We start from the raw sequence: 25649 nt of genomic DNA, 5'->3' as shown, positions 1-25649 counted from the left end.
TTTCACAACAAAATCATGTAAACATATTATGTAAATAACCTAATTTGTGTATATTACATTGTTTTTGTCACTTTCGTTGCAGTTGTATGTCTTAAATGTAATTTAGGTTAACTTCCTGTTTTATTTAGATGTTTTTATTTTGAAGGTGAGTTTACGCTGTTGACAGGAAGTTGTTGTTGCTATGGAAACAACATGATGGAGATAAGTAATATCTTCTAATCTACATATAAAGACGGAGAAAGTAAAGAATAAAGTGTATGTTTAAATGTTAGCACCCCCCGAAGAGGCACAAGCNTATAGCCACCGCCAGTCAACGTTTTTAACTCATTCAGTTAAAGGTGGGGTAGTAATTTTGGAGAAACCAGCTCGAGTGCGCTAGATTTGAAAAATCTGCCCACTTCCTTACAGAGCCCTCCTCCAACAGACCACGAACGCCACCATGACCAATGAGGGCACGGAGATAAGTTTGTGCACAGTATGAAAGGCTGACAGGCAGTAGCCATCCAGTTATTTTAGCCTGGCCGGCTCAGATGATTGGTCGTGCTTTTTACAGTACTACGGCTTCCACAGATGAAATGTTTTTATGCATTTTTTGTCAAAGCACTTAAGATATTCATTGCTATCGGGATGTTAAGAGCATTCCATGGAATATAACATAAAGTGTATCTCGAGCCGGTTTCTCAAACTTACCTACCCCACCTTTAACTATCTCGACATCTACTAAAAGTATTGGCGCAGTATTATAAACAGCTTTTTCACTTTGGGGATACCCTGATTTTCATTGTGCATCATCAGCCGGCCAAAATGTACTTTGTCAAGTACTTTGGTTTATGATTAACTACCATAAACAGTCCAATTAATGACACTTCCATCAGCCTCACTTTAGTGGGTGTTTAAAGGGAAAATGTAACATACTAAACCAAAACTAGTGAACAGGATTAGTTTCACAAATGTATTTTAATTAATTGGCTCTTAGCTCACTATGCTAAGTACTGCCTTTATGTGTCGCTTGTGCGGCTGTAGACCCCGAAATGGATAATGTGTTTTCTTTTAAATCTCCAGTAGGGTCCTTATTGTTCTGGTTAAAGTCTCAGTATCCTCCCTAAAGTTGGTATACGTTTTATGCCTGAGCAGACAAATTAAAAGAGTTAAAACTTACAGAACCACCAAAGAAATAAAACGCTAATTACCACAAATGGTGACCATCTATAATTAAAAAGTGCGTGAATTGTTCCTCAGTGTGCAAGTTTGGGAGGTATAACTGTTAAACAAACAAAGACTAAACCTATTTTTTTGTTTTTTGTCATTTTCTACCGTTTGACTTCCAGTGGAAAGCAACAAAATGTCAACACAATCCCTTTTCATACCCCAGTGAACAATGCATAATTGGAAACCGCACATACAAATGTTGTAGCGACTCCACCGCTAAAACATCTCACAAAAGAAGCCATTAACAGGTAATTCACAATTAGTTACCATGTGAACGTTCAGCTCCAGTGGGAGAGATTAGTCCAAGAAGAAGATGTTCCACGGTGAAACAAAGCATGTGACCCATCTGTGTTGCAGACAAGGGAAAGGGAGGGGGAGGGGGTTTAGCAGGTGTATTTACCCTGGAGGGGGCTCCAGGTAGGTGGGCGAGTAGGCAGGCATTTGACACCCATCTAACCACGTGAGACCTCAGAGGTTGACAGCTGTGCTGCACGCTGCATGAAAAGTCATTGCTTCCCACAGAGAAGATGGACTGCAGGTGATGCAGCTGCTATTTTTAACCCGAGGCCTCCCTCCAGGACTGAGTGCAGCGTTTCAATTGTTGGTCTCTCTCTGCCGCTATAACTGCAGTATAGTCTCTTTGTATTCAGGGTTTTATTCCAAAATGAGTTATTCATTGCAAGGGAAGTGACGCTTTTGTTCTAAACATTTGATCACCCAAATTAAATTAAATGACAGTGCTCAAGGGTCAGTCCTTGATTTTAAAAATCTCTCATTGTATTGATACAGTAGATGTATTGTTAGATTAAATAATACAATTAAATGTTATCACCATAAAATGCAATTACTTTAATCTGCCTCTTAACACACAAGTGCAGGAGCAGACCGCTTAGTATTGTTTCCAAAACTGGTTGTGTAAGGTCTATCATGCAGGTATAATAATTTATAATGTAAGAAAGAAAAGACAGCAAAAGTTTCCACTTCAAAACTCTACATATATTATGTTGGCTGTCTGTATCTCTCTGTGTTGTTCACTGAAGATGTCCCTGGAGCACAAAGCTGGTAGGTTGTGATCTCTGTCGCAACCATTGAGGGATATCCATCTTTTTTGACAGTGCCACCAGGCTTCTGCCATCGTGCCTTTGAATGTTATGACGCTGGGAAAAGAAACGAGGCAGCTCTCTGCACGTTGTAATACATGTTTCACAGAGCGTGTGAAGTTTGTACTTAACGAGTCAGTCGGCCCAGTTTCTGCTCCCCTGTGTGCTGCGACAGCGATATGTGCAATAGTGACGGGTGTCAGTGGCAGTAGAGCAGACGTGTTGTGACTATGTTTTCTATTTGGATGACATAAGCGCGGTGCGTTGGTTATGCTGTGAAGTCTGAAAGAAATACTAAGGCTGGGGGTTTAAAGTGATAACAGTGATTTTTCCAAAATGGTAAATGGACTGTACTTAAATAGCGCTTTATCAGGTTTTTACGACCCCTCCAAGCGCTTTACATTATGGGAAGTGTAGGAATTAGTGTTTTTGGATCTTGACCTAGTTAGGATGCCACCTGGGCGCCTCCCTAGGGAGGTGTTCCAGGCACGTCCAGCTGGGAAGAGACCAAGGGGTAGACCTAGAACCAGGTGGAGGGATTATATCTCTTCGCTGGCCTGGGGGCGCCTTGGGATCCCCCAGTCAGAGCTGGTTGATGTGGCCAGGGAAAAGAAAGTTTGGGGCTCTCTGCTGGAACTGCTACCTCCGCGACCCGACCACGGATAAGCGGGAGAAGATGGATGGATGGATGGATGGACCTATAACTCTGTAGGGAGTAACTTTCTTTCTGAAAATAACCTACATTTATGTCACTTAATTACTTAATACTCATTACATGAATAGAGTGTCCCTCTAAATTGTAATATTTATAATGGCAGGATCAATAATAAGAGTAAAGATAAAATAAAGACTGGGAAAAAATGGGTTCACAGTAAGCTAGGCTCTGCATGGGTTAAAACAAAAAGACACTGTGCTCAAACCTGACACACTTGGTTTATTATGTACTGAAATAGAAACGTTAAAAAAGGGAGTTATGCCCCAAACTATATTGTGTAAAGCGCAAGACATGAACCGTTGGTTACTAATTTCCTTAACGTCACTTATAATTGATACATTAGACAGCTCGATCTGCATCCAATAGGGGGGCATGTCAGAACATTGTCTGTGGTAAAGCAGACAGAGGCACGGACACGCACACAGTGACATGTATCTGCACTCAGAGGGAAGTCTTTGCATGAACTGTGACAGCCTTTAACACACACAGCAGCATTCACGCATGCATCTTTTACCCCCCAACACATCAGGGGTCCGTGTAAATCCAGAGCCCTGGCAGAGCACAAACACAGCTCTCACACACAACCACACACACACACACATACTATACTGTAAGACTCTGAAGCCTCCTGAGGAAAAGGGCGTGTGAGGCGTCTTCCCCTTGTGAACAGGATGAGAGGCAGGGAGGTGGGAGCCGGGGCATTCGTCTCCTCAGGGCTGGCTCTGGGATTTCCTCCAGAGGACAGAATAGGAAAATACAACATTTTATAAATAGATTTCCCCCTCTCAAAATACAGATATGGCCTAAGCGGGAAGGTCTTGGGATGGACGGACAGGATTTGCATTGAATTTCCTGATTTCTGTGCTCCCCATGTGTTCTCTTTCATCCATGAGGATCTTTGTCTCGCTTACTCTAAGTGTTTTATTGTATTTTTCTTTGCCTCCCACCGGGAAACAAAACCATTAACAAAGCTTCTGGATGCTTTGCAATTTGTTGATGGGGGGTTATTTTTGTATTATAGATTTGATGTCAGCCTGTGGATTTTTGATGGCTGTAATATTTGTACACATTTGTCTGTGAATGTGTATGAGTGTGTGAATGTGTCGTTGTCCAGCAGGCTGGCTGTCTGAAAGGCTGAAACTCATTGTCCTCTCTCTCCCTCCCCCCCACTGTGGCTCCTGCAGGGTGGAAAGGAGCCAGCCTGTCTGCCCGCCGTACAAACTACAGCTGGAAGAGTGTCTGTCCGCGGAGCAGGTGCCCACCCCAGAGCTCATCCAGGGCTACGTCAAGAAGGTAGGGGCTGCTTTACAAATACCAAGCTGAAGGGTTCATCTGGCTGTGCCCAGCTGGAAGAAGGGATGCAGTGAGGAAGGAAAGGAGCAAGAGATGAATAAAGATGCATAAACCAGCATCAAATACTCAGTCAGAGATCCAAGGCAGACATAAGTGCATGTGAAGAAAATCCAAAAACCAGAATATAAACTCTGTCTGCTACCGAGGCTCCAATGAATTTGTTCAGCACGTCACGCTGTGTTAAGGTTCAGAGAACACAATGTTTGTATGTTTACAGCTGCTTTTTGTGAATAAACCACATGGCTGAACCTGCTTGCGAGCATGCGGCTGTCAGGCTGGAGGCTCTTAACTGCAGCCTGTCACAATGCGTTCAGGCAGTTGCCAGTGGAGAACACGAGGTTGGAGGAGTGACAATAAAAAAAAGATGTATTTTTTTCCAACGTAATTACTGCTTCAAGCGGTAACAAAGGAAACACAGGGGTGGTGCTGATGTGTGTATTTCAGGAGTTGTCAGGTATAAATTAGTGGGAACTTTAAAACTTTGATTTTGATGCAGTTCCTCTAATATGAGTCCTGTAAACAAGCTTCTACTACTACCACTTATTACACGACTTAGTTGAATACTCAATTCTGATTGGTCAATTCAGAACATGTGACACGTTGTTTATACAGTAGAACAGACCGCTGTCAAGGACTATAATGACCGTTGCTAAGGAGGATCAAGGGAGAGAAAGGAAAAAAGGTTGAAAGACGGAGCGCTGGACGTCAGATAAATGAGCAGAAGAAGGCAGACGGGAAGTGAACACTAAAAGGAACACGGTAGGGGCTCTGAAGTGTTTAAGGACTTGTTAGTGGCTCAGATACTGTAAACAGACTTGGACAGTGCTGCCGTAAAGTTGTTGTCGCAGTTCCAGCTATTTCTATTCTGATTTATTTTTATTTACTTGCACTATTTTAACTATTTGATCTGTTTTATTGTGTTGCACTGTTGGAGGAGCCGGTGACCTAAGGTTTTCATTGATAGATCTACTCTGTAGCTATGTACACATGACAATAAAAGCCTTGAATCTTAAATCTTGGTGCGCCGTGGAACGGAGTATTTTTTACTTAGCGGAAGAAATACGATCATTTTTAAGTCGATAAAATCATTTCAATGAATATTTGGAGTCGAGTCGTTTGTTTGTTTAGTATCTGGACGTTTAATAACCTTCAGGCGGATCAAGGTCCCTCCACTTCGCGTCGGGCTCCCTGATCAGCCTGTCGGGTGTTCTTTTCCCCATAATGACCGCCTTGCTGCACATTGTCCATTACTTGTTTTGACAGATAGTTTTGCAATGCTGCAGTTTACCATGAATCTTATTCAGGCAGTAAGCAATATACTGAAAGCTATGTTTCCATGGGGGTTCAAGGCTGATGCTAATTTGAAAACCAAATAGCTTAACATGTCTGTACTTTCCATACTGTAAATGAAAGCAGCTAACAGGAGCAGGAATCAAATCCACTGATCTGATAATGAATTGGCTCCCCAGCTGTTGTGAATGCGCTGCTTGAAATAGCACTTCAGATGATATATAGGAACACACCCTGGTCTTTTGTGAGCTGGTAATGCTGCATCATCGTGATTCAAATCAACCACCCCGCTTAATCTGTATATTACCGACCGTTGTAGGCCTTTGAAGTCTCGATCCTGAACCTTACTGTACATTTTGCCCTTCGATTAGTCATGCAGCCGCAGTCCTGTAGGACCTCATTACTGTTGGTTATCATTTTTAATCTTTTGAGCTGCTACAGGCTTGCTGAAGGAGGAGGTGGAGGAGGCCATGCTAGAAATCTATTAAAAGGGAAGTGGACATGGATGAGTGGTAGGAGTGAGCAGAGAAGTCCATTCCCTTCATCCTCTCTCTTCATCTCTTTCTCTTATTTTTACCTTTTCGTCTACTCATTGTCTCAATCCCTCGACCTCTCTTTCTCTCATCTCCCCTCAATCTCTCTCTCTGGGCTTCTCATCTTGACCTTCAGACACCTCCTCCTGGTGCCACTTTAATAACTTACGGGGGGAAATAGGAAATGTGGTCTCAAGTCCAAATTGAAATGGGTTTTTCACTGCAGGCTGTTGATATTCTGGTGGCAGAATAAGGGGAAGCTGCTCCCAGAATATTTTTCATTAAGTTTGCGCTCTGCATCTTTTCTGTTAATGAAGAGAAACGATGCGAGGAAAAGTTTCCTTTTTGACCTCAAAACCTCATTTTCTTGACCTGAGGTGGTCTTATCTACTGTAAGCCATTACGATGTCTGTTCGTTTAGATTAAGAGGTTTAGAAGAAGGTTTGGATTTTGTCACATGAATTTATACTGCCCTTTTATTGTTCAGTTAGCTTGAAATTCATATATATATAGTTATATAGAGTACAGTATGTACAGTATAAAGTTATTGTATGGCTGTTCCATTATTCATCCAAGCTTTTGTCAATAAAATATTTTGTTGAATTAATAATCTTAAAACTAACAAATGTATCCGGCTAGTTATTTACTCGTTTACATTGAATCAAATTGTCTCTTTTGACTCGGAGTTTACATATTTTGTGATTCATTCCCATGTGTCACTCATATATATAATACAGTACTTTTGTGGTTTATCTGAAGTCTTTTTATGATATTGGACTGTTGAAAAAAGATGGAAAAGGAAATCTAATCTGATGGTTCTACTTTGTCAAACACAGGATTTGATAAAATGATAATGATAATGGTACTAAAATAAATTCAATCATTACGCCGCACTGCGTGAATCTACTTTGCGATCAACTGCAGCTACATTAGACAGTCAGAGCCATTCATCTCTCTCTCTGACTGCCTGCATAACCGTTAAATGAGATACAACAGTTTCCTTTTATCTCAGCAATTCCATTTCAACATATTGGTATGGGGAATATGATGTGGATGCACCCAGAGAGCGTTCACTGATATTAAACAATATGGCTGGAAACAATACGACTGTTTTCCAATTTAATTTCATAGTGAATAACCTGCGATTTGATTTGATTCTCTCCCCTCACTGTGGCTCGAGACCGAGACGGGCACCGCCTTTGCTTGGGGGGTGGGGGGTGGCGTGTAGAGGGCTGCAGAAATGGAGAATGGCATCATTAACATTGTCTGACAGTTAGTTAAAGTTTCAATCTCGCTCTGTGGCAGAATCCCAATATTGGCATAAAATGCCAGATGATAAAAAAAAGACAGAAAGAAAGCGGAGCGCTGGATTTGCGATGTGGCCCGTGCCTGACTAGGGTAGTGGCCGCTCCAATCGAATCAACAACTGAGTGATTGGAGAAGCTGCTGGAAAATAATCAGAGGGGGGTCACAAAAAAAACAAAGCTCCAACTGATGCAGATGACTATCACAAGTATTGTGGGGGAAAACAATTCATTTTCTAGATAAATATTCTCAAACTAAGTCTGAAAGTCTGGTTTCAGTTTGAGGTGTCGCGGGAAATAACTTGTTGAATATGTTCTGCTTCATGCTGTTCTTATTTTGCATCCTGAATTTACATTTTAGGCATTTGAATAGCTAATGAATGCAAAAGCAGCTTCACAAACAAAATCTCAAATAGTACATGCATTTAAGTCAAGGGACGCAACTAATGAATTCATTGATTAGTCCGCCAATGACAATCATTCAGATCATTAATGGTTTAGTCTGTACATTTTAGATTTTGTTTTTGCCAAGCAACAGTCCAAAACCCATCAAAATCAACTGACTGTTAAACTGTACAGTACACATCCATCCACTTGCTGTTTCAACTCTCATGAAATGAAGAATCACTGAATGCAAAGCAGCAGCAGTAGCATTCACTACTTGCATCATCCTAACTTCAGTTTGTTGTTCATGCTTCCAACAGCAGATCCATGATGCTGCTGACCAGGGGGTGATGTTCGTAGGGTTTGTCCAGGAACCGTATGGGGCCCCATGTACCAGGATCCGAGAACCAGACACCCCCTCCCTTTCCCTCCACTCCAGCCCCAGCTCGGTGCTCGGTTCCCTGGGCAGCTGCAGCCCTTCAAACCCCTCAAGCCCCAGAAACCATGCAGCACCTGGAGCTGAAGCTGACAAAGACGGAAATGAGGAGGCTCCATGCGAGGATGGGGAAGCAGCAACGAGTGGGGAGAAGATTCAAAGTGAGAACACTGGGAACCATTCAGGGAGCGGGGTGGAGGGCAGTCAGGGCGAGGGCTCGTCTGTGGCGTCTCCAGTGTCAGAGGGAGATGTGGAGCACAGTGAGGGGCTGACGGAGGAGGAGTCGCCGTGTCACAATAATAACAAGGACGGTGGCAGAGAAGCCAAGGAGAGGCTGAGATACCGCCAACGGAGAGGTGACGGTAAGTGTCTCTGTGGTTGCCATCATACACTCAAACAATAGAGGTAAATTGTGTTTTAAGCAAGACATGTATGATCAGGATCATGAAGCTCGAAACATTTATTATTACGGGAAAAGAGCGAGGTAACCCACAACAGTAGATGAAGGACGTAATGAGGTATGTGTGGATTCTTTATTTATGTATGGGGTAATGGAAAGCCATGGAAACATGTAATACGCAGCAGTTACACTGAATTTTAAGGAATAAAGATACTAAATATCAGACAAATATGATGAATATACCTACAATTACAAGGATATCTAAATACTGTATACACGTAATACTGTTTTCTTAAACAGACAGCACCATGAAAACAAAGGTTATTTTACCTTCCCTTTTTACTATGCAAAAAGCCAATTGCACATATTTCTGTTGCACTTTTTAAAATGTCCCTTTTTCAGTGGACACCACAAATATACGTAGCAGTTATTGTTCAGGGCAAACATCAAACTGTCACATTTCTCAATATGTGGCCATATAAAACCCAAAGTATTGGTATGGCTACATAAGATGGGCTGAATAAATATGCTACATGTTATTTGGGGAAACAGATCTTTTAAAAGAATATTAAACTAATCAGCCCAACAGGGGCTCTATAATTAAATGTCGACATTTAAAAACTTTACAAAGCATTTCAACTTTACAAGACTCTTGGGTCCAGATGACACAGACCTGCTGCACAACTATCCCTACAAATTACACAGGAAGGACCGATGAGGGATGATAATTAAAGGTCAAATTGTGAAAGGCTAAAAATGATTTAGTTTTTGCCTCATGTTGCTACACACGTGAGCTCACTCATCACATCGCAGCGGAAGCAGTCTGGGGTTAAATCCCATACCAGGGGCATCCTTTGATAACTGCAGTCTCCCATTCACATCTATTTAAACTGACATCTTGTAGTCTTTAGCCAGTATCTCTCTAGTTATGTGTAGATTTTGTGTTTTGGTTTCATTAGGAGCCATAGCTTTTGGCTGTTTAACTAAAGCACAGCGTGGCACTGTAGATCCCTCTTGAAACACTTGGCAACTGCGGAGGTGTCATTTCTTGCTTTTGCCTCAACAATGTGCTGCCTTGGGATATAATCCCCTATATCCGTTACACAAAAGGAAATCGTCTTATAGCTGTGATGCATACAAATTCACACTTAGCCGATGAAGCTTAATCTGTGAAATTCACCAGTTTGTCGGGTTTTTCGGAAACTGCACATCTCATGCGTGGTTACACCTCTCCGAGCCATTAAGGGTAGCTTCCTTTTCTGCGGGAACACTGCTGAAATTAGGAAAGGCACGATTTATTTGAGCATTTTGGATGACAGATGGAGACACCCAACACCCATCACCTCCCTCCTACTGTCTCTCCTCCTCTCACCAAACCTATTTGTGATATGTGTCAGTGCAAGGTGCAAACTGTGCATCGGACACACATCCCACTGGGAGTGTTAACGTTTGTGTGTGTATACTGTATATTTGTATGTACAGTGTAGAAAGCGATTAGGTTTAAAGCATCTAAGACTGTGAGTTGCATAATTCATTTACTCTTTGGTGTGCAGCTCACATACTTTGATTAAGTTTGTGTCTTTATGTATATGTGTGCAGTAACACAAACTTGGCATCACAGCAGACCACAGCCCACTGGTCCATCTGGGCCTCCCTACAGTGCATTTTGCAGCGAGATAATCCCCCACTGCCTCGTCCTCTACCTCCCTCAGCTTCACAGCTCTCTCTCTCTACCCCCACCTCCATCCCCCTGAATCCCTGCGACAACGCCAGCAGCACTGGTGTAGCAGCCAGAAGGGGTGGTAGGGGAGCCTGCCAAGCTCCCATGTCCCTCTCTACTAATGCCCAGTCTGCCGCGAAGGCCCAAGAGTCTCAGCTACTGCTGGCTTGTCCTCGCTAATCCTCAGATCTCGAGGTGAACGCAATGCAAGTGTTGGTGATAGAGCTGGCGAAAGTCTGAGGCTTATGATGGAAAGATGATCACCATCCCAGAGTCTGGAGCTAAGGATAGAAACTGAGCCTATAAGTTTAGAGACTCAAATGCTTGGAAGGTTTAAAGAAAAACGGATTCTGGTGTAAGACAGAACGGAAAGTATAACACGGTAGTGACAGCTGTACTATTATGTGGGGATAAGAGGAAATACAGCTCATTTGCATGAGCAAGAACGTTTTGTAGGGAATTAAATGCCACCTGGAATGTTTTTTATCAGCAAAGGGGTGAAAAAAAATCACATTTTATTTATTTGCCAGCCTTACCCTTTCCCAGTGATTTCTGTGTACTACATGAAAGTCACATCATCAAAATGAAAAAAAGAGAATATTAACAAGCCTATGTTTAATTACCTAAGATAAGATATCCGCTTCTCTGATTGGTTGAGTTTCTTGTCATTATGTTTGTTTATCAAAGCAACTAACAAAGATAACAAGCTTTAAGGGAAGATCATAAACTGAAGTCAAGATATTAAATGAAGAGCTTTATTGTAGGTGTAATCCTATTGAAGTTCAGTCTGAAATCATCTTGTCAATGTCCAGAGGGAGTCATTAGAGTGGCTCGGTTTTTCCCCTGAGATCTTTGTTATCTCTGCTCTGATGGGATCAGTGTCCAGCTTCTGAGATTAAAGAAACAGACATTGAATTGATGACATGTCATGTTTGAAAGCCACGCTGCTAAGATCTGTTACAGGGTTACTGCGGCTGACCACCGGTATCAGATAAGCCTTTGAAACCAAATGCCTTCAATGTCTTCACAACACTCATGCGCCCACATGCTTTTTAACTGGACTGCTAGCAACAACAAGTCCTAATGCTTCAGAGTTTATTCTGAATGGATTATTTTAGTTAAACCTGTTGGTGTGTCTGTAATACGCAAGTAAAGCTATAAATATCACATTATTGACGGTTAGATTTAACTTCCCTGTCCATATGAATTCTGAAATATTAATAAGGTCAGTGACCAACAATGTTTCTGGCTATTAAAAATGTGTTAGTTGATAAAAACAACCAAGAAAACTAAAAAGACTGCAGTATTATTATCACTGTTTGTTATAATATCACCTCATCATCACAAATCAAATCTCTGTTTTGTTTCATTAATACAACAGTGTTTGCCCGTGTCATTAATACTGTAGCTTTAGGGGTTACATCTTGGTGAGACATTTTAAATATGTGTGTTAAAAAGTTCCTTAAAGATAACAGATTACTTACTGTAATGTTTCTCCTGAACATAAAGACTCCTCTGCTGCATTCTGCACTGATTCTCTCCCGGGAATTAGGAGATGTGTTGTAGCATCTCAAGCTTGTCAGAGTCACAGTGAACACACGACTGTGGGTCACTGCTTTAAGTGTTGGCTGGTTAATCAGAGCAAGGAAGTGATGAGGCATACAATTCATTTATAAATTCTGAGCCTTCTCATTTCGTATGATACAATGTTTTATTGATGCTTTGCAGCGATGCAACAAGTCAATCACAGCCCACCCTAAATCAAAACGGCATGTATCTGAATGTGTCGACTTCACATCGAGTCAGATTGCTAGGGGCTGTACCTGAATCAAGATTTTTTTTAAATACTGCAGCAAAAAAGGAAAGGAAGGAAGGGAAACAGGCAGTGGTTTGACTGACAAATGCTAGCCGACTCGAGTGCTTCTCGACTGATTATTTGAATCATACACGTTTAGAGGGCAGCCCTACAGATTTCTATCAAAATGATTTCTGAAATACTCAGGAATGCCGAGTTAAAGCACGGCTCTAGTTTGACTGTTATACCGGAGTCCAGAGTAATGGATATCAGCAAGACAGATTTTTTCATTGCTACCTAAAAATATCATGAGATAGTCCTCCGATTTGTTGGCATTACCGTTTTGCCCCGCATGCCGAAATTCCCCGTAGGCAAGGTAGTTAATCCCTCTGATGCTTCAGTGTACAGTATCTCCTGTGAACAGAGTGCAACTGAAAAGATGATTACACACCCAGAGTCTTAGAATAGGTTAGAAAATTAGCTACCTGCCCCTCCATCTGAATTAGAGTCGCCTCTGTGCCATAATCATAGCATAATTACACTTTAATGAAATATGATGCATGGAAAACTCTCAGCTATTATACAGAAAAAATTATAATATGGTGAGAAAAACAGGGCCTGAAGAGCATGTGTTCTTGCTGGTGGCTGTTATTTTATGTCAAGCCGTTATAAATAGCAAAAATGTCCCATCAGCATCAATGTTATCATCATTCTCAAATATGGTTTGATGTTGTTACTCATCTAATTACACAGTGATTACACAGAGATGCGGATTTGCTGTATTTTTGAATCTGTGATTATACATGACAATTTTCGAAAAAGCTGTTTTATGACGTGCCTGAAGCACACAGAAAGGAATCATGAATAAAACCATTGTGATACATCATTCTAGACTTGTGGACATAAACTGTAAACCACTTTAAACATTAAAGATCGCTACAAAATCTTTCACGGTGATGCCACATGTTGTTTTGGCAAGTCGGAGGCATGTTAAATGGGAAGCCATTTTGGTGTTGTGTGTTTGCCATGCTCTCTACGCTGTAACATGGGTAACATAGGGACGGACAAAGGGAGCGTGTGTGAATATTCTGCATCGATTCAACTTTTCTCAAGAGTGACAAATTATAAGATCTGGGGAATTTTGGTGGCCAGCTGTCACATCATCATCAGTCAGACGAGCCAGACAAGAAATGCTTATAAATGATTCATTCTTGCGGGATGTCTGCCGGGCGGATGGATGGACGGAAAGACCAGAGCGAGTGGGCCATGACTCCCCCTACCACCACACGTGTGTGTGTGTGTGTGTGTGTGTGTGTGTGTGTGTGTGTGTGTGTGTGTGTGTGTGTGTGTGTGTGTGTGTGTGTGTGTGTGTGTGTGTGTGTGTGTGAGAGTGAAAGTGCCGCCCGTTCTGCTCGTCCATCTGGCTCACTTGTGGAATGACAGTCTGTCTGACATTTGTATTCGAAAGAAAGGAGAAAACATTAGCTGACTTAATTGAATTTGCACATCCCAACAAATAAAACTCTATCACTTTGATTTAGAATGATATGAGAGAGGAACAGTGACACGCGTACAATTGGCAACTTTCCAAGCCTGTTTCCCCCTCATGAGAGAGACCCACTGCATTATGTATATTTCTGCTTGATGTAAACAACAGCTAGCTGGAGAGCTTATAATGCATATTCAAGGTTATACTATAAATTAGCTCGGTCACAATTAAATGGTCCCTTTCAGGTTCTGCATCAGCAGAGTAAAATCACTGCGGGAAAACAAAAGGAATACGACGATTACTTGTAACAGTAATATATTCAAATTGCTTTTGATTCACTTCACGTCTGTTGTTTTAAAAGAACCAAGTGAAAAAAATGAGTAGCAGCCTTGGAAAAAGATGTTCAGGGTATTGTAAGTCCAGCTCAGGGCAACAAAAGGCCAGGTTGAACTTTTGTTCGTTTTATGATGTTTTTGTGTACCAATTTTAGTGTACTAAAGTAAATGGAAATGCTGCTCTATTTTTCTAAGACCATTTTCTTAAGCTCATATCAGTTACCAAGGGTCCTTGCACAGGGTACGTGACACATTTTCACAGGAAGAGAAAATCAAACTGGTTGGATACCAGAAAAGCACAAAATGCGTGTGTTGCTGTTGACCAAGAACTCTGTGGCCAAGAAGCTTTTTCACTGTCCTCACATTAGCTGAGTTTGTTGGTTTGCTTCTCTCAAAGGAAACAAATGTCCTTCCAATTGGTCTTAAACATTTAGCTCAAAATGTGGTCAGGATTTTAAAGTCACAACAAAGTAAGTTATCCCAAATCAACAGTAGTTAAAGTTTTAAAGAAGTGGTTCATAACTAAATACTGCAGAAGGTTGTTCTCATGGCAACAAAAGTAATATATTTCAAACCCAAACTCAGTCTCTCAGCCAACCGTTTACTGGGCCATTTCTTATATCTTCTGGCAGCTGGGGAGGGAAATTGCTCCTGCAGACGTTGCCAAATTGCACTTTGGATTGGGGCCAATGTATGGCAGTAATTCAATAATCATGTAGTAAAATGTGGGACTCCCACAGAGGTTACATCTGTATTGTCACAACCTTTACTGAGTAAAATCAATTTAAGACGTTTTATTTTCTGTTTTGTCTTAACAGGGGTGGAGCTGCTCGCTCTGTATAACCACCCGCCGGTCAGAGAGGGCCAGGTGAAGTACTACACTGTCAAGGTGCCACTGCGAGTGCAAAACTGTGATGAGGGGGTCAAAGGCGTGGAGGCCAACTGGCTGGACCACATGACGCAGCACTTCAACAACGGAGCCTCATTGGTCGATGGATACTTCCACCTGGGCAATACAAATGGTAAGCCAGCACGACATTGTTACAGCAGAACAAAGACTTTTCAGAGGAAAAATATGTGGGACACAATGTCTCAGGAGGAATACAACTTACTGCAGTTTTAATATCCACACATGCCGTGTTTAGGTTCCACCACACACACAATCAAGACACATTCGAATAAGAGTTTTGTAATGTGCAAATAAAACAAATAACACAATGTAGTTTAAGTTAATATTATTAAAAGAGCCATAACCTTTGGTTTTGGTTTCTTACATTTTCTAGAATTGTTCCTCTACAGGTACTTTTCCATATCTTCCCAAATTCCTTTCCCCCTATTCATAGCGAAAACCGCCAACATCGAGCAGAGACCAAAAACAACGTCAACATCTATGAGATAAAAAGTATTTGGCCATTATGGCATCAATTATGCATCAGCTGGTATGTATCTTCCACCGGGGGAAACAATCTGAACATATTTCACAAATATCTTACAGGATAGCACAACTATGAGTTTGATTTTTGGCTTTAAATTAAACGAATGAACAAGCCAGCGGATAGGTCACCATGAACTTTAGTACTGGCATTCATGTTTATGACAGATAAACAGACATAAGCCTGTACACCGATAAATGCTCTGTTGCATTAAAGTTACTAAAAGACTGGATGAAGGTAATGGCTAATACATTGCTAACGTTAGAAATTGGTGTTTCAAAATGGCTTTACATACGACCCCGACTGTGAGAGTTCAGCAACATGTTAGCACTCGTAATTTCTTTGAGTTTTAAGTTAACGAATATTAGAAAAATGCAATGCTGTATTTAAAATGAGTGGTTTTCACCAGTCGGCTGTGCAGCTGCTCGAGTACAGGATGCTGGAGTTTATGGAGCCGTCTGGTACCCTTTCCTAAACTATTTCCCGTTTGGGTTTCCCTCTTCCATCAGACCCCGGCGGCTCTGTGCCTCTCTCTGACACTGGAGAAATCAGCCAGCCAGAGTAAATAAGAATCATATTTCATTAATCTGGGAAACTGAACGCCTCAGCAACTCTGAAACATAGATAATTAACCTGATAACAAATTAGTGCCTCCTTGCATATTTTATGTCCTGAGAATAAAGTAATGAAGTGTATTATTATGATTCAATTTTATTCCGTCCTCTAACATGTTTCTCATTTTTCATGCGCTGCTAAGATATGAGTCTCTTGAACAGTAAAACGACTGGGTAGGATTGAAAGCTGCGTTATGAAACTGCCTCTGCCTTCCCCGACTTATAGGACTGAACTCAGCCCTCAGCTTTAGCTCAGCCACTTTAGAAAACAGACAACTTTACAGAGGTGAATGCTGTACTTTGTGGATTTGTGGTCTCTTGTGAGTAGCTGGCAGTATGACATCAAAGCAGCATCCCGTTTGTTGTTAGCAGCTAATTACATCAAACAGCCGCTCCGCTTTAGAATCAGTATCCATTCTTGCCGTTTCCATATTTAGCAACTTCTTTGAGATGAGCTTCTGAATTCCTGATGAGACGCTCGACACGATACAGGGGACCATCTCAACCTCATAAACATCAAGGACATGTTTGACAGAAAAACAGCACACTAAAGGGAATGGACTGAGAGACACAGCGGGCATGCAGTCGGATGGATGATCGTAGTGACAGTGACAGCATTGTTTTGAGATACAGAGCAAACCTAGCTTTCATCTACTGACAGATACACACGCAGTCTAATACAGTAAGTGTACTGATCTTTTTTTTCGAAGACTGACCTCCTTCTGCCCGATTATTTTTGCATTAACTTTTATCCTGTTGGACTTGTATTGTTTTTAAACCATATATTCCTGAGTCAGGCAGGCGGAAGCACTGTTTCATAATCGATGATAATAGTCTTTCGGAGAGTCGGTCAGTCTCCCACTTTGGTCCAGACGTAAACATCTCAATAGCTGTCATGCCATGAAATTCAGTGCTGGTATAAATTGTGTCAAAAGGGTGAATCCCAATGACCTTGGTCCTCCTCTGACATTTTGAATGCACCACCAGGGGGTTGACATTTGGTGTTTGGAGTGGATAGCCATGAAACTCAGTACAGATATTCATGTTGCCCTCAAGAGAAATTGTTATTCTTTGCTAATCAGATGAACACAGTTTGTATTGAGCCATCATAAGGGAAACATTAACAAAATACCTGCAAATCTCATGACATCAGAGTTATAATTGCTGCCAAGTAGGTTTACACATACTATGTTCTTTGGTGTACAATTTTATAGTTATGCAGCCTTAAGTTCTACTTTTTATTGAGCGCACATTTTAGCTAATGTTAGCATGCTAACTTTCTAACATAAAAGGATGAACATGGTAAAACAGTAACCTGTTAAACGTCAGCATTTTTGCATCGTCAATGTGAGTATGTGCACATGCTGACGTGAGCATTTACCTCAAAGCACCACCTTCAAAGCTAAAGTGCAGCTTCACTGATCTGTTAGCATGGCTGTAGACGTCCAGTCACTTGATGTGTTGCTTCACTTTTTATTATATCTGGGAGTTGGCAGGAACCATTTCAAACCTCTAAAAAAAAAGAGCCTCTGTAGTGCCTTGTTCACAGGAATATTGCCTCAAGGATAAGAGAGATCTAAGAGATGCAGGTCCTTGTCTGAACCCCTTGAGTCTCATATTAAAATCCTGCAAACCTGCCTGATGGGAAAGTTTTAAGCAGTTGTAATGCTTTGTAATCTGAGATGGGTTATAAAATCATTTGGGCATTTTTAAAATACAGATTTCCCATCAGTCATTAACCCATAAAACAAAGATATACTCTATAGTCCATTGCTAAGAACGTTGCACTGTGATTCAACAACAACCACTGAAATAAATCCATAAACCCATTATTGTGCTATTGTTATCCAAAGTCCATCATCATTTTGTAGTTAATTGAAATTAATTTACCATGTAGCTCTGTGCATCTGATGCCTGAATTCCAAATAGTCACATGATTTATAGTCAACGTGAAAGCACTCAAAGAGCTGCTTGCGATGTGTTATGGAAGGGAGAAGGGAGAATGTGATTGACCGGCCAATATCTAAAATGAATTTTAAAAAAACGGGCAATATTGTCTTATTAGTCGTGATATATCAGTAAATTAGCCTCATATAAAGTGGTTTATTGTCCTGAATTGTTTGCTGCTTTGGCATGATTGTATCTTGCTGATCTTTATTCTCTCGGCCAGCCTAATTGGATTAGTTGGCAACATTAAGAGGATTTATTCACCTTTTGAAGACATTTTAAGCCTAACAGATTTTAAGCCAATTGCATTTATTGCAAGGAGCATGAAACTGATACAAAATAAAATATGATTATTACTCTGATAATAGTATAATACATCTGAGTTTTGTTTTTGTTGTTTGCTTACTGATTGTTGACCTACAGCTCATAAATTGTTTTAGCGTGCATCACTGTGCATGTTGCTGCTTGTCCTTTTCCTAAAAACGGTGTCTTTCGTTGCTCGTCGTTAAGGCTGTTGTGCATGGTCCAGAGGGGTGCACATTTAAAAATGAACCATGTCCCCATGTTCCTTCTAAAGATGGGTTTCAGTGGTGAAGCTGAATGATGAAGCATTGTTTGCATACATGTGTATTTGTGTTTGCTTAGATGTTGTAAGTCCTTCTCTTATGGTGCAGGTTGGTTGCAGCGAGTGGAGATTGCGCCCGAGCCACAGGGTAGGATATTACAGCAATATTGAATTTACAGATCCTAAGCTGCACGCAGGCCCCAGTGTCATAAGACACGCATTAAACATTCATACAAACTGTGGCACTGTCTGCAAACACGCACAGCAGGCCTACATGCAGCCCCATAAACTTTCTAAAAAGGTACACACATACACCCATTTTTGACACTAAAATACACACAAGTTCACACTGCCTCCCTGGAGTTGCGAGCAGGGTGAGGCTTTGAGTTTTTTTACTGAAAGACTGACAGTAATGGTGTTGACGGGGAGTTTGCTTTTGTTACTGGTATAGCTTAAGCTATCTCCAGAGCCACAATGAGGATTTGTAGCCCGGTTGTGAGACATTGAGCTATTCATATGCATGGCAGTCGGCCTTCACTGGTTTCTAAATGTGGGCAATGCCAATGGAGGGAGAAAAAAGGGGGGAGAGAGCAAGAGAGATACAGAGCATATGAAATGCTAATACTTGTTCTGTGAAAAAAAATCTGAGAAGGGAAAACATGAGACAAAAGTTGATGAGAGGGGGAATTAAAAAAAAGCGATGTTTGTGAGTCTGTATATATTTATATGCATATCTACATAAATCACACATTTGTGTGTAGTTGCATTTATGTGTATACAGGTTTTGAAATGACAGCATGTGTCTCTTACACCTCTCAGTTGCAGTCAAAAGACAGGTTCTCCTAGCACTGGGAGTTAGAAACCATGCAGTTTGGTGTATTTGGGCACATGAGCAAACACACTCGGGTGGTTACACTTCTCATGAGCATGGAACATTGTGTTCCAGGTAAAGGTGTAAACCAGATCAACTGCAGGAACCACTGGTGGGATAAACATGAACATCCATTATCACACAAATGTGTTAAATAGAAAGGTAGATCATGATCACAGCTGTAGGATTTAATGAAGTAATTTTCACTGTGGAGTTAAAAAGGTGCCATTTATAAATTGGGTTCACTTATGAGCACCGGGATAATCATTACAAATAAGTAGCTCAGCAGGCACAAGTCCAACAAAAGGTGTTAATATCTCTGATAATCAGACCCACAGTGTTACTAGTGCTGAAGTTCCACTTTGTATTTATTCTTTTTCTTTTTAACTGAAAGACAATCCTCTAGTGAGGAGATTACGCTTTAGAGAAGAAAAATATACTTGTACATGTAAATATTTAAAAACTTCAATGCTTGATTCCCAGTACATGTGCTTTCGAGGTTCACCCTCAACCTCAGTGTGCTTTGGCCTGTGCACATGGCTGCACTCATAGTGTAATAACATAAGTATAACTAAGTATATTAATGAATATTAAAACATATTAAAATGCTTGCCCAGCTGGAGTTTGCCAACCCTGTGTATTAAGAAAAAAGCAAACAAATGATACATTACCAATAATCTTTTCCTTCTATACCAGCTAAAGTCTGCCCGGTAACCCGCAGGTACCACCTGCCAACCGCTAAACCTTTGGCTCTGCCACATCCAATACAAACACACAGACACACGTTAGACATCCTGGTCTCCTTTTCTCTCTGTCCCTGCGTCTGGATGTCCACTCACCCAGTTTGAAATATAGATAAGCTGTCAGCAGCCTGTCTCAAGCTCTCTGAAGCAGCGCCTGGCACACATGTTTAAAGGATGTCAGCAGACATGACCTTGGGCAGGGTCACTTTCCGGCTTCGGCAGCATCTCGACTTAAAAACACATACAGTGAATCGTGAGAGCGCATGGACATAATTATTTTGTTTTGTTTTGACACTCAAAAGATATATTTTGTAATTTCCATGGCCAAAAACACAAAGCACTAGAAAGATTGCCACAAAGAATATTATAAAATATCAGTTGAGCAGTCCTTTTCCTTTGTGTCCTTTTGTATTCTTATCTTTACAGTACAATTCCCAACTACAAAAACTGTGGTATAGTAACAAACTAAATGGTTATTAAAAGAACCATCTCAGTGTTTTTGCAAGTCTCTTTTAGCTTCTGTTTGGATGATCAATTAATAATTCAAGTCATTTTTCTAAAATGTGATTTAATCGTGGGTTTGTCACCTTAAGCTTTTGAAAAACTAGATCATTTTCATTGTTCTGATGTTTCAAAGATGTAACTGATCATTTGATCATGAAAATAATTATTAGTTGTAACCCTGGTTGTTTTAACATGTTATTCTGAGGCCAGAGGGACTTTGCAGCAGTAGGTGATGCACACTTAAACCCAGCTGGACGAGAACAACTTCCAATATACTTTCTCTGCTATTTCCATGACCATGAATATTAGGAACACACAGATTCCAAACTTACTTGATATGTGCAGCCAGAGATACTATCGACATCCAAACACCCACACACTAAAGACTGCCACCCACGCAACACTTTAAGTTTCAGTCTCTGTGTGTCAGCACTGTGGTTGATCCTCTCTTCTGTCATTTGAGTGCTGATTTCAGCTGCTGGGTGTCACTAGCTGTCACCCTGCAACTCCAGCTATCCGGCTCCCCCCTTCCATTTGCTTCAGTGTCTTTCATTCCCAATGCTGTCACTCCCTGTTTTTCGAGCGACTTTATTTGCATGCTCTGCCCTGCGACCTTGAGTGTGTGAGTCACGGGGGATGGAGAGCAATTTTACTGAGGGCGCACAGTGGTTTTTGCAAGTGTAAACAACTTGTTCTCAGTCGGCCCGCTGGCTGCTCGACTCAGCTCTCAGTCAATAGGCGCAAGATAATGTTTATTCGTGCACGCAACCGGTGCATTCCCCTGACGCACTCAACGCCCCCAGCAACCAACTCCTTCTCATCCACTTCCCTCCTTCTCCCTCGTTCTTTCTCCTCCGTTCAGCCTCTGTCTGCATTATCACCAGAGACAGGCTGCTCCCTCTAGAGCAGCGAGACAGGAACCCTGTGTCGATCTCACCTGAATGATCCCTGTTGCGCCGACACAGAACCGATGGTGGGCCTCGGTGCCTCACATTTTCCGTAAAGGCTTCTTTCCAATTATATGCCACGGGCTGAGGAATGAGAGGGAGACGCATTGGACTGCAGGAGGAAGGGGCCGATGGAGGGAGCGGAGGAAGAAAAAGGGCAAGCGGGTGGTTGGGGTGAACAATGACAATGTCTGTATTTGAGAGAGTAGATGTCTGACAGATGTCTTCATTTGGGTGTGCACGGGTCCCAAATAGGTTTTCAGGGAGAGGAAATAAAAAAGGGGCCCGTCGTCCCCACCCTCCATCTCTCCTACTGTCTTGCTCACTCCCTTCTTCCCTCTCCATCTTTCCCTCGCTCTCTCCACAGGCTCTCCAGCTGCCTCTCATCCCCCTGTTATTAGGGTCCAGTAATGAAATGTGGAGTGTCTCGTATTGGTGCCTGGGCCCCGGCAAACTGCATTAGTGTGTAAATGGTGTGGGAGTAATGAGAAAGCACTCAGAACAGCCAGGAACACGGTTTTGGTTTTGTGTCCGTGTGTGTGTGTGTGTGTGTGTGCGTGCGTGCGTGCGTGCGTGCGTGCGTGTGTGCATCAAATGAATAACAAGAGACGTTGGGTGGAGCGGTGTTTCTGTCTCGGATGCCAATCCTGCGATTGTTAGCTTCCAACAGAAGAGAAGCTTAGAAAATCCATTTTGTCAGGAGCACACAATCTCACTAGTGGCCTAAAGCATCAACATCAACGTCCTTAAGTGGCTAACTTAATTCAAGCCTTTTTAAGGTGAGTTATGCAGGCTTAGCAAAAGGATTTATGCTTTAAAGCCTTACGGACAGACTTCATTAAATCAGTGGCTACGTTTGCTATCGCTAAATCATTTTTTTAAGGCGGTGACTCTCAGTCCTGCTCCTCTCGATCCTATCAGCTATAGCATTCACCTTGTTTCCCAGCTGTAATTAGCCTTTGTTTAGCTGTCAAGCATGGTATCCAGCAGGGGTCTGAAAACCACTGATGAAGAGCATAATATCTCCTCTTCTTCTTTACCAATCCAGAAGGGGAATACCTACTCCTTTTTTTTTTACACTGTCTCCTTGCATAATGTATAAGTGCACATTGCTCATACAAATGGGCCACACTATGGCTTTGTAATAAAGGGCTGTGTGTGAATGTGAGTTATTTCATTCCATTTCCTCTGGCCTGAAGGGCCTAAAGAGCCGCAGATACAAGACAGACACGCTCCATCCAGTAAATACTCTTTTCACGGATTGATTTTTTTTTTCTTTCTTTGTCTCTGCAGATATGCTGCCTAAGTCTGTGGAAAGTGTCTTCATTTTCCAGGAGGCATGTGAGAGCGACCCAAACTCGACCACACCGACATTTGATGCCATCGTGGTGGAGCAGTGGACCGTCATTAACGTGAGTGGAGAACGTTTCTCTTCCTTAAAGTGTCACAGGGTTTGTGCTTTTGTTTTAAAAGGCTGCATAACATATTGCTGCTAACCAAATTAATGTTTCCAAGCTATCTATTACTAAGCAGCTTAATATCCACAGAACAAAATATCCAAATTAAATATTGCACGATATGTTTCAGTAAATGCATGCATTGACTTATTTGGATGAAAGGGAGGAAAGAAAAATAAGGAGTTTTAACTCTGAATGGTTTGATGAAAATGAATAGTTAGGCTGTGCCCTTGCAGTCTCGATATTTCAACAAAATTAACAAGAACATGGTAGATTTTGAAATGACGAGTCAAACAGCACTCTTCACCATATCAAACAACAAATGAGGGAATATATTTGAGGGAAATTAAGGTGTATACCTCAAACAGAGAAGCAGGGGATTAGTAAATTGATACCAAGGGCCATTGAAGGTGTTATAAAGTTTTGTAGTAGGCTTTTTCTTCAATTCATCACCTTTTAAAATCATATGATATCGTGGCATTTAATCAATATATGAAATCCACATTGACCAGGCCTGTTTAGGGAACAAAGCATCTGAAAAAGCCTGATCCTCTGGAGTTGAAATCAGGTGTCACTCAGATATTGTGCCCTACACCCCCTCCTCACACTACAGCCAACCTTTCCCCCAACAACCCCAAAGGCAAATCTGACAAATCTCAATTTGAGGGACATGTGTCACGGTCGCTTGTCTTATCAGGAGCAAACAAGCCCTTATCTGCCCACCGATTAGCGTCTCCCCTCAGCACAAGTTCCAAGTTGAAAATGTATTTCTGCCCAGAGTTGAAGGGTTTGCAGCCATTTCTTGACTTTCATCTGTATGTGTGTGACAGTGTGTATACATGTTTGTGCATGCAGCTCTATGTGCCTGTCTAGGTGAGTTTGGTGTTGTTGGTCTGTATGTGTTTGCCGATGCTATCTCTGTAATTGAATTTAGACTTTATGCGGCCTCTGGCTGTCCAAGTGTGAAAGGAGACTTTTGTCGCCCAAATGTTGCTCTCTGATTGTCCAGCCCAGTGCTGATGGCCACATATGCCAATAAAAAGACTTCAGCGGCCGTGTGTCAGCAGCAGAGCCTCCCCTCCTCTGAGATGAATTGTAATACTGTTACAGCTTAATGGATTTCAAGGCTTCCTCAGAATAGTCAACAGTGAACAACACCGAACCTAAACCCAGTGTTCCAGGAGATCCAATCAACTCTTCCACTGGGAGTTTATCAGAAACTGTTTCACCAGAGCAATCTGCACCATGCCAAATCAGATTGACAACCCACTCTTTCACAAAGGGCGATCAGGGCCTCACATCATCCCCAGTCATTGTGATGACTGCCTAAAATGGATATGCAAAGTGTCCTGACAGCTCATTATTGTCTCAGTGCCAGGATAATTACAATGAAAAATAAGACAGGATATTGATTGTGGGTAAGGGTTTATTCTTCTTCTTTATATACGTCATTTGCTTTTCCCCCTAGTGCTTATTGTTTTATTTTTCCAAACGTCTGACAGGCGATTGGATGAATGAAGCTCAGAGAAGGAGAGGAACACAAGCCGTTTCACTGAGGGCAAGCAATCATTTATATTGTCGTCAAGTGGGAGTGTATCATCTCTGTGATGGCGTCTGTTCATCACTGAAGGATAACGTTTTGTTCCATTTATAAATGAGTAACGACTAATCAGAGGATTTGCATGTGAAAAAGCTTTTGAGTTTCTAATGGCATCAGATCTACAGGTGTTCACAAAACAGCAGAATGGTGATGAGATGCAGCATATCAGATTACTACTGAATATGGATGCATATGACTATTTATAATACTGATTTCTAAAGTTATTCAACTTTTCAATGAGATCATTTTACATAATGTGACATGTGGAAGCTAGATTAGTTGTGCTGTGTCATGAAAAGGAATTTAACTCAATGTTTGCTTTTTTTATGAGTTATGAGTTGGATAATTCATAACATTTTCCAAGTAACTTACCCTACAAAGGTTAACAAAGACTGTATGTACTATACTTCAGGGTTTCCCACACATAGACTTTACTTGGGCGGGCCGCCCAGGTATATTAACGGCCGCCAAAGTAGATTTCGCGACCCATTTAGGTTTTTTCTTTTTCTTTTGTTTGCGATCGATTAACTTATGGACAATGATCCCTCGCTCTACGCCTCCTGTACCCAGGCCCGGACTGGCCATCGGGAGGACCGGGGGGTTTCCCGATGGTCTGGCCTGTTAAGTGGCCTGCCTCACACAGGGTGACTGGCTGTCTGATATGGCCTGCCGACATGGCCACTGTCATACAGATCATAAATCAAAGCCCTCGATTGGTCCCTGTGTGTCATTTGACGGGGTAATGATTAGTAAAATATGCATGAATAAAATTTAAAAAATGTTAACTAGGTGAAAAAAGGTAAGATACACTTTTAAAACTTGTTGAGAGCTAAAACTAGTCTTTGCTGCTGCCTCAAAGAGGAGCAGGGGGGAGAGGGGGGAGAGGAGGGAGACAGGAGAGGCTG

General features: G+C 41.6%; 1 protein-coding gene across 1 annotated transcript in view; it reads left to right on the top strand.

Annotated features, from left to right (window-relative positions):
* Positions 1–25649, top strand: part of rftn1b (raftlin, lipid raft linker 1b) — a 92823-nt gene that overhangs the window by 48648 nt on the left and 18526 nt on the right. Inside the window, exons 4-7 of the mRNA XM_010793417.1 lie at positions 4209–4317; positions 8209–8686; positions 14882–15085; positions 22981–23099. Coding sequence (XP_010791719.1) covers positions 4209–4317; positions 8209–8686; positions 14882–15085; positions 22981–23099 — 910 coding nt within the window. The remainder of the gene's footprint in view (positions 1–4208; positions 4318–8208; positions 8687–14881; positions 15086–22980; positions 23100–25649) is intronic.

This window comes from Notothenia coriiceps, unplaced genomic scaffold (assembly GCF_000735185.1).
Source record: "Notothenia coriiceps isolate Sejong01 unplaced genomic scaffold, NC01 NC01_scaffold00037244, whole genome shotgun sequence".
NCBI lineage: Eukaryota > Metazoa > Chordata > Actinopteri > Perciformes > Nototheniidae > Notothenia > Notothenia coriiceps.
The sequence above is the reverse complement of the archived record's forward strand: the minus strand, read 5'-3'. Positions and strand labels throughout refer to the sequence as shown.